Source organism: Pan troglodytes, chromosome 21 (assembly GCF_028858775.2).
Source record: "Pan troglodytes isolate AG18354 chromosome 21, NHGRI_mPanTro3-v2.0_pri, whole genome shotgun sequence".
NCBI lineage: Eukaryota > Metazoa > Chordata > Mammalia > Primates > Hominidae > Pan > Pan troglodytes.
This window is the reverse complement of record NC_072419.2, coordinates 51,363,362-51,373,576: the sequence shown is the minus strand read 5'-3', so window position 1 is coordinate 51,373,576 and position 10,215 is coordinate 51,363,362. Positions and strand designations below refer to the sequence as shown.

The 10,215-nt window shown below is 47.8% G+C and overlaps 1 protein-coding gene across 9 annotated transcripts; it reads left to right on the top strand.

The window, feature by feature from the left end:
* The first annotated feature begins 4,154 nt into the window (after positions 1–4,154).
* WFDC5 (WAP four-disulfide core domain 5) lies at positions 4,155–10,215 on the top strand. Of its 9 annotated transcripts, none has more exons than XM_063802493.1 (5): positions 4,594–4,818; positions 7,563–8,363; positions 8,892–9,032; positions 9,127–9,267; positions 9,654–10,195. In XM_063802493.1, the coding sequence occupies exons 2-5, from the start codon at positions 8,330–8,332 to the stop codon at positions 9,656–9,658; spliced, it is 321 nt and encodes a 106-aa protein (XP_063658563.1). In that variant the 5' UTR covers positions 4,594–4,818; positions 7,563–8,329; the 3' UTR covers positions 9,659–10,195.

Genomic DNA, 10,215 nt, shown 5'->3' with positions numbered 1-10,215 from the left:
GCCCAGGCTGGTCTCAAACTCTTGGGCTCAAGTGATACTCCTGCCTTGGCTTCCCAAAGCTCTGGGATTATAGGCATGAGCCACTGCACCATGCCATGACTCTGATTTTGAAAGAGGATGTACAGTGTATAAAATATTATCAAACAGCATTGCATGTTTGATAGTATTTCACAATATGTGACAGAGAAATCTTTCACAATATACCTTTGTATCACACCTGCACATGTACCCCCTAATTCTAAAATGAAAGTTGAAAAAAAGGAAGAGTCCATGGATGCAGCAAACTTCATAGTTGTCTGATTTTTAAAAATTGCCACAGTCAACCTATCCTTCAGAAACCACTACCCTGATCATTCAGCAGCCTCAACATCAAGGTAAGACCCTCCACCAGCAGAAAGATGATGACTCACTGAAGGCTTACATGATTGTTAACATATTTTAGCAATAAAGTATTTTTAAATTAAGGTACATACTTATTTTAGACAAATGCTATTTTGCACTTAATAGACTACACTATAGTGCAAACATAACTTTTAGATACACTGGGAAACCAAAAAATCCACATGGCTCACTTTAATCCCAGCATTTTGGGAGGCCAAGGTGGGAGAATCACTTGAGTCCAGGAGTTAGAGACCAGCCTGGGCAACATAGGAAGACCTGCCCCCCGCCCCCCGCCCACATCTCTACAAAAAATAAAAACTAGCCAAATATTATTGCAATATTCTCTTTATTTCAGTGGTCAGGAACTGAACCCACAATACATGCTCGTCTGTGCTGGCATAAGAATAAACAGTCAAAAGAAAAGAACGGGCAAGGCACGGTGGCTCACGTCTGTAATCCCAGCACTTTGTGAGGCTGAAGCGGGCAGATCACAACGTCAGGAGATTGAGAGGAGCTTGACCAACATGGTGAAACCCTGTCTCTACTAAAAATACAAAAATTAGCTGGGTGTAGTGGCATGTGCCTGTAATCCTAGCTACTCAGGAGGCTGAGGCAGGAGAATTGCTTGAACCTGAGAGGTGGAGGTTGCAGTGAGTCAAGATCATGCCACTGCACTCCAACCTGGGTGACAGAGCAAGACTCCATCTCAAAAAAAAAAAAAAAAAAAAAAAAGAAAAGAAAAAAAATGAAAACCCATAAACAGCCCCTGTTACATATAAGACTTAAGTTATTGATAAAGTTTTAATTCTTAATCAATGGCAAAAGTTTAAATTATTCACTAAATGATCATAGGACAATTGCTTAATTACTTACAAAAAAAGATATTTCCTATTTCACGCTCTATACCAAGATAAACTTCAGCTAGATTAAAGAATTATCATGTCTTTCAAAAATCACAAAATAATAACAAGTAAATAGAGTGAATATTTATCTGACATCAGAGTCAAAAAGCCTTTTTAGCATAAAAATAAAAGGAGAAAATATGAATGAAAAGATTGAATTGATTACCCCAAAATTTAATCCTTTGGTACTAAGCAAAAATGAGGAAAGAAATATTTGCAATATAGCATTAAAGCATTTATCAAGCTTATCTCATTCAGTTCTCAGAACCATCCTATAAAACATATATGATTATCTCTATCTCTACTGGTGTACAAAAATAAACAGGGGTTTTACAAAATTAATGTCAAACAGATAGAGCCTATGGCACCAAGATTCAAAACTAGGTCTGCCTAACTCCAATATACATCTGTTCACTACTGCCCCTTGTGTATGACAGGTTAATAGATTCCTAATATATAAACAGCTCTTAAAACTCAAAAATAAAAGGACCCCCAATAAAAATGAGCAAAATACAAAAACAGGCAATTCACAGAGAAAGGATACAGTCAGTATGCGAATATGAAGAAATGCTCACCATCATGGGTATTAAGAGGAAGAGGAAGACAAATTAAAATGAAATATTGTTTTCCGTTAGCAAAGATTTTATTTACTTTTTTTTTTAATATCCTGTATGTAGTAAGAATATCCACTAAGGATCTTTGGCTGTGAGCAACAGCATCTGAGCTTTGGACTGTTCTGTTTAGAGAACTGGCTTATCTGTTCAAGACTCTAATGAAGGCGTGGGCAAGTTAGGGGTGGAGAAGAGTGCAGTGGGTGTAACCTGGATCGAGTGCCCTCAGCTTTGATAGGAGAAGTACCTGCTGATTGGCAACCAACCAGAATGACAGCAGTCAGGAGGCAATGGTTCCACCAAAGGAAGAGACGCTGGGCAGACAAAACAATAGAGGTCTATTGCAGGGCAGGTGGAGGCTCTTGTACACTCACTTACTTCCTTTCTGAAATTTAATTTGACCAGATATATCCAACGCCTGGAAACATGACCGTGCCTTTTGACCTAGCATTTCTAACTTTGACAAATTTACTTTAAGAAAACAGTCAGAGATGTGACTCCAAAATGTACACAAAAAAGATGGTTATCACAGCTTTATTTATGAAAGTGGAAAATTGGAAACCTCCATGTTTCATAATAGGATACTGATTATGTATGTTTTGGCATATCTTTTTTCCCTAAAAACTTTACTGAAGTGATGTTTTGACATATAGATCTAACAAAACAGCATGTAGCCATCAGAAAACATGATGTTTAGAGAACATTTCACAGCACAGGAAAATGTCTACAAAATAATTTTAATTTAAAAAGCATTGGCATGGTGGCTCACGCCTGTAATCCCAACACTTTGGGAGGCCGAGGCAGGTGGATCACCTGAGTTCAGGAGTTTAAGACCAGCCTGACCAACATGGTGAAACCCCGTCTCTACTAAAAATACAAAAAATTAGCCAGGCATGGTGGCGGGCGCCTGTGGTCCCAGCTACATGGGAGGCTGAGGCAGAGAATTGCTAGAACCCAGGAGACGGAGGTTGCAATGAGCAGAGATTGCCCCATTGCACTCCAGCCTGGATGACAGAGGAAGACTCCGTCTCAAAAAAAAAAAAAGAGCATTTCATGGCTGAGCACAGTGGCTCACCCCTGTAATCCCAGCACTTTGGGAGGCCAAGGTGGGAGAATCACTTGAGTCCTAGAGTTAGAGACCAGCCTAGGCAACATAGGAAGACCCCCCATCTCTACAAAAAATAAAAACTAGCCAAATATTGGGGCACATGCCTATAGTCCCAGGTACTCAGGAGGCTGAGGCAGGAGGACTACTTGGGTCCATGAGGTCAAGGGTTCAGTGAGCCATGATGGCACTGTGCACTCCAGCCTGGGTGACATAGCGACATTCTGTCAAAGACGGAGAGAGAAAGAGAAAGAGAGAGAGGAAAGAAGAAGGAGAAGGAGAGAAAGAAAGAAGAAAGAGAGAGAGAGAGAAAGAAAGAAAGAGAAAGGAAAGAAAAGAAAGAGAGGAAAGAAGGAAAAGAAAGAAGAAAGAAATAAAGAAAAAAGGAAAGAAAGAAGAAAGAAAGAAAGAAAAGAAAAGAAAAAAGAAAGAGGGAGGGGGGGCGGAGGGAGGGAGGAAGGAAGGGCTCATATATTTGTCCTCCAAAATAAAGCTTCCAAGGAGGTGCCAGCATTCCAAAAGTAACATCAGATCATAGAAGACAGAGCCTCTCCTATCTTGATAGCTTAGAAGACAGCACGAGAGATTCACATTAAACCCAAGGAAGAACTTCCTGCTGCCAGGGCTGTCCTGGATTGGAATGGGTAAGTGAGACAAGCCCTGTAATATCACCCTCCTTTCTCAGGATCAGATGAGGTATTGACCTGCTTTTAAAACCCAGGAACTGAATGAGGGTGATGGGGAGGCCACAGTGGGAAGTCCCAGCTTAGTCAGGAATTAGCTGCGTGTCCTTGGGCCAGTCCCCTCTCATCTCTATCTCACAGTTTCCTCGTCTTTCAAATGGGAAGGCTGAAAGAATGTACTTCGATGGAGTTTCTGTTTAGGATGTCCCTTAGGATGCCAAGTCTTAGCTCCATCTCTTCTACCAAATGCAGGAGGCAACATCAGAGATACGAAATCTAAGGTGGGGGTCCCTGGATGAGATGACATGTTTTTGCTCAGGATCGCTTAGGGCCAGAGAAGAGGTTCCAGTGGCCACGTATCTGCTGTGACCAGCAAACTTAGCCAAGCCAAAAGCCATGCTCCCCCACCCTCAACAGCCAAGCCAGCCCCAGGAAGAGGGCAGTTCTACCAGAAGCCACTGGTGATCTCACCAAAGGCGGGGTGGTCTTTCTCCCATCCACAGGACCCAAGAGGAGAGGCCAGGGCTGGCCTCACTCATTATGCCAACCTGGGCCAGCCTTCTTTGGCTGCAAGCTCTGGCCTAACCCTAATGCCTTCTCCCTTCCTAGGCATCCAGAACTCTGCAAACCCCCACTCCTTTGCTATTCAAAACTGACCTCTACCCGCTGCCTAGACATCGCTGGGGCTTCAACATATTTGAGAGCCAGGAAAGCAAGCATCTGACTCAACAACCTTCACCCTGTATACAGATGAAAAAACTGAAGCCCAGAGAGACAAGACTTGCCCAAGATCACAGCCCAAGTCACGGATACAGGCAAGACTGGATCTGAGTCCCCCACATGCAGGATGTGCCGCCACCCTATCTTCAGCTATTGTGACAGCATCCCTTGCACTGAGTCCTCGGGCCCTCAGGGGGTGGGGCCAAGATGAAGCAGGCACAGTGTCACTCCACACCCCCTCTCTTCCCTCTCCTCACTAAGGTTCTCTGGCTTCCCTGAGGCTGCAGGTGTTAATCTGGGGGGCCCTGGGCCCTAAGCCGGCAGCAGAAATATGAGGACCCAGAGCCTTCTCCTCCTGGGGGCCCTCCTGGCTGTGGGGAGTCAGCTGCCTGCTGTCTTTGGCAGGAAGAAGGGAGGTGAGTGCGGGAAATCCCTCTGCTCGGGGGACCAGATTGTCTCTACTTCTCTAGGGAGAGTAAGGGTTTGGGGGAAGGCAGGTAATGCCCTGTGGGGTGTGTGTGCGCGTGTGTGTGTGCGTGCGTGCGTGTGTGTATGTGTGGATGCCTGATTCTTAGTGCTTTCAGAAGCCTGTGTTTATATGTGTGTACATTTGTGCCTGTCCACCTGCCTGTGTTGGTATCTGTAAGTGTCTTTTCTGCCAGTTTCTCGGTGCTTGTCTGTGCCTGTCTATATGTCAGGGGGTGGCAGGGCGGGGAATGCATGTGCCTGTGTCTGTGTAGACACGTGTCTTTGCGTCTGCTTGTCTGTGCAAAGCTCTGTCTGCACACGTACACTTAGGAATGGCTGCATGCATGTGTCTGAGCTTGGTGCCTGTCCATGTGTGTCTCTGTGCCTTCAGGTGTGGGGAGGGACCCTGTCTGTGCCTGCTGGGCTGTGGTGTGACTGGGTCAGTGGGTCCACCACCCCATCTGTGGAAGGGACTTGGGAATTGAGGAGAGGGTGTGGCTTCCGGGATCTGGGTTTTGTGGGGAGGAAGCTCTGTCTCTAACTCTCATCGCCCCCAACCTCCTGTCCCCATTCCCACCCCTGACAAGGCTGGGGCTGGCCTGCTGACAGGTGAGGGAGGGCTGCTGAGTGACTAGACAGGTGACTCCTGATCTGGGTGAGGCCTCCACCTGCGTCCTTTTCTGGGGCTGGAACACTCCAACCTACATTCACCTGTGCAACCCTTGCCCTGCCTTAAAGAAAGGGGACAGTAATGGGGACAGGCTGAGGAAGGAAGTACACTGGTGAGCTCCAAGGCTGGACCCTGTGTTGGCTGTGATTCATGCACCATCATCACGTAACTCCTCGACATGGTGCTGTGAGGACAGGACTATTTGCATCCCCATTTTGCAGATGAGGAAAATTGAGGCTTAGTGGGGAACCACTTAACAAGGTCAAAGACTGACTCTGAGTTAGTGCCAAATGTGGCATTTGAATGCAAGTATTTGAAATCAGAAAGATTCACCTTACCAACTATTACAGCAAAAACCCAGGACTGTACAGGACAATGCACCCCCAACATAGGAAGGAGCTGAGAGAACAAAGAATGACTTAGACAAGGCCAGATTGGCAAGTGCATGAGTTTATTAGGACTTCCAGGCAGGACACTCCTGGAAGGCAACAGGACAGGTCTGGAGACTTACTCCTTGTAAAATGAGGTCCCATGCCTCTCTCTCAGGAGTAAATGGTGTCTCGAGGAATAAGGGCCTGGCACACAGTAAGCACAGCATAAGTGGGTGATTTGGGGGAGTCATTGTGTTCCCAGGGAGCACACCCCGATATTCAGCCCAGCTGCTCAGAGGCAAAGAGCTGGCACAGCAGAAACCGAGCCTGCGCAGGGCCACTCTGCATGGGCAGGTGTGACAAGCTTGTCTCTCCCCCAGTTCACCACACCTTGTCCCCCACTGGTTTCTCTCCTGTGAGACATTGCCGAGCTGTTGGTAGAATTTCAGACAATGGAGGAAGGTGACGAAGCCAAGGGAAAGGAAGTCTCAGTTTGTTGCCTGTGGAAGCCCAGCCGCCTCTGTTTATAAGAGCTCCCCATTCTGCCCCCTTCTCACTCAAACGTCTGGGTGTCTCTGATACAAAGAGCCTGGCATAGTCCCTGATAAACAGCAAGTGCCTAATTAAATGCTGTCAGTGGTTATGTGGTATTGGGAAGATATATGTGTCTGTGTAGCTCTGTGCATATGATTCTGTATATATGACTGTGTATGCTTATGTATGTCTCTCTGTTCACATACATATGCTATATATTTATATATTTATATACATAACTGTGTGTGTCTGAGTGTCTATCTGTGTGTATATATCTATGTGGGTAGGCATGTGTAAATGACAGTGATTATGTTCCAGCTCATATGTACATACATGACTGCCTGTTTATATATGTGTTTATAAATATATTGCATATATATAACTATCTGATATATGTCCATATGTATATATGTGTGTATTAAGTTGAACCATGTAAAATTGCTACTTTTGCAGATAAAACAGTTGACTATCTGCAGTTTCCTACTGTTAAGCCTGTAGCTAATTGTGTGTCTAGATCTAAATGTGCTTGTGTATTTGACTATGTGTGTATCGTCTGTGTGTACAAGTGTATATATTTAACCATGTTTGGATACGATTCTTTTGCTCTCTAAGTCTACACACCCATGGCACATGCATCCGGATGACCATCTGTGTGTGTGACTGTCTCGATGTACACATCTGTGAGTGGAGAACCTGGTTTGGAGGGACTGTTAGGAAAGGCAGGCAAACAGAGTGAGTGTGACCACCCAGAGCCTCTCACGCCGGCTCTGCACACGCCAGGCTTTTATCCCCACCTCCACATTGCAGCTATCGCAGTTCTTCCACTGGAAATGCCAGCTGTCATGCCCTATCCCTATCTGTCCATTCCCCAAGGCCAGCCCCAGGCCCCTCGCCACAGAAGCTCTCCCTGCCTGACCCACCCGGCTCCACCGGCTTTGAGTGCAGGCAGCTCCGTTTGGCCCACCCTTTGAGGCCTGCGCACCTTTGACTTGGACTTGTGAATTCAGGGCTAAACCTTGGACCTCAGACAGTTTCCCAGGAGCCCTCCCATCACCCCCACCACCCCAAACCCACACTTTTTCCCCCTCCCCACGCCAAGCCTCTCTTTCTCCAGCAGGGGGCAGCAATTTAGTTTAAACCAACCCGATGTGACAGCTGAAGTTGACTTAGCGCACGTAGGATGTGAGCAAGGTGCCTACTTATGTGTGCAGCCAGCACCCAGGCAGGGGGCTGAGGGGGAGGGGCGGACACAGAGGTAAAGTCACCGAACCAGATCCAGCTGCCCCTCGGAACTCTTGAACATTTTCTCTGATGCTGGATTGAATTGAAGACCTGGGACCTGCTCCATCCCTACGGCTCAAAGACAGCTCAGGGTGGAGACTCACAGAGGTCAGAGGGAGCCGGGCCCTGGGAGTCCTAAGCCCAGCCCATGTGGGTCTGGACAAGTCACTGCCCTTTTCAGGCCTTGATTTCCTCCTCTACATGGAGGAGGATACTGATTTCCAGCTTTGTGCATGAAATGTGAACATGGCCCAAAATCCCAGCAAGAAGAATGTTAGGTAAGCTCTGGGACAGAACACTCTATACCATTCAGAGGAATGCCTCAGAGACAGAGTTAACGCCTGATCCTCGAAACCATGCCATTTGCAACAGTGATGAACGCAACAGTGCAGAAGACGTGGCCAGCTGTGGCTGTGACAGTGCACCAGGCTGGCCACTGCTAACGCACGTGCAATGCTGGGCCTCACTTCAAAACCCTTTCTTTCCAAGTCACTGAGCCCTACTGCTGTGCGCCAAGGGCTGTGATATGGACCAACGGTGAGCAAAGCTGGCAGGGTGTCTACTCTCCTCACCTCCAGCCAAGTGAGAGACACAGACAAACAGATGCAGCGTCACAAACTCTGGAGGAAAGAAATGGGTGTGTGTGTGGGGGCGGGGGGGCGCTGACCTAGTTAATGTGGGGTCAGAGAAGTAGGGTCTTCTGAGGATGTGATGTTTCTGCTGAGTCCTAATGAGCTGACCAGGCGCATGGAGTACAGGAGAAGTGCACTAGGCAAAGGATGCGGCCCGAGCAAGAGCCCTGCAGAGAGAGCTGGCTTGGAGCAGATCAGGAGGCACTGAGTGGGAGGGCAGTAGAGGATGGGGCTAGAGAGATGGGCAGGGCCCAGACCAGGCATGGCCTTATTGGCCACAGTGGAGATGTTGGGCTTCATTTTCCCCTGTCATTTGTGCCATCTGAGTCTCAAACTAGCCCAGCTTCCCATTTCACAGCCAGAAAACTGAGGCTTGGAGTCATTATAAACAAACAAACAAACAAAAATAACAACTAGCCAAAAGACAGGCAAAAAGCAAGGGATGGAGAATTCAGTCTTGTCATTCCCAGGTCAGCGCTTATTACATAACCGTGAGCTTCCTCCAGCTGCAATATTAGGAGATTCTCTTACAGAGAAATCGGGGGGCTGCCCGCCAGATGATGGGCCCTGCCTCCTATCGGTGCCTGACCAGTGCGTGGAAGACAGCCAGTGTCCCTTGACCAGGAAGTGCTGCTACAGAGCTTGCTTCCGCCAGTGCGTCCCCAGGGTCTCTGGTAAATGCCTCCCCTCCACCTTGCTGACCATCCAAGCCCCAAGCTTCAGGGCCAGTGGGCAAGGACGGAGCTCACCCAGTTCCCTGTGTTGCAGTGAAGCTGGGCAGCTGCCCAGAGGACCAACTGCGCTGCCTCAGCCCCATGAACCACCTGTGTCACAAGGACTCAGACTGCTCGGGCAAAAAGCGATGCTGCCACAGTGCCTGCGGGCGGGATTGCAGGGATCCTGCCAGAGGTACGGCTCCTGGGTGCCCAGGGCAGGTGCCTTCCCTCTCCGAGCCCAGCTCTAATACTTTCTTCATTGCTACAAGCTTAACAGGATGCCTCCCCAGAAGTCAGGACCTCCCATGGCCAGGATTAGGAAACTGGATAGGGGTTGGAGGAGTCCTGCTAGGATGACAGAGAACCCGGGAGTCCTTGGTTCTCTTCTTGAGCTTGCTGTGGCACCTGGATGACAGCCCTAAACTGCTCCGGGCTTCTGTTTGCCCTTTTGAAGGGGGCGGAGGAATCCTGCCTTGGTGGCAACCAGAGCTGAGCTGGTGGGGCATGGATGGGAGACCAAGGCCAGAAACCAGAGCCCTATTATGGGAAGGAATTAACCCTTTCTTTCTCCCTCCTCAGGCTAATTCTGATTTAGGATCTGTGGCTCTGCACCTAGGCTGGGGACCAACGGAAAGAGTTCATGATGGGAGGCCTGGGGCCCTGCCCGCTGGACAGCACTACCTCTACCAGCGGTGGTTCCAGCCTTCTGATAATCACTGGCCTGCTGACACTTCCCTGCAACCCATCCACCCCTGATTTCTCCTCCTGGGAGTCAAAGTCCATAGCCTGAGCTCGGAGGAAGACCTCTGTATCACCCTAGTACCCTGCACCACTGCCATACGAGCTTCCCACCCTTCCTAACGCTTTCACACCAATCCATACATGCTGCTTCCTCCACCAAAAATGCCCAATTCAGGCAGACCCTGACCTCTCCCTCAGGCAGCCCAACCATCCAGAATGAATATTCTTGCAGAGTTTTCCAAACATCAGTCATTCAACTCTTTCATGATTTTCACCATACCTACAAAATAGCACCATGATAGGTTGCACGCTGCCTGTACCACCATTTACTTAATGTTTTCTTTAAATGGCTCACTTTTGTATATAAATAAATTCATTTCAAAAGAAAATTGATATCACT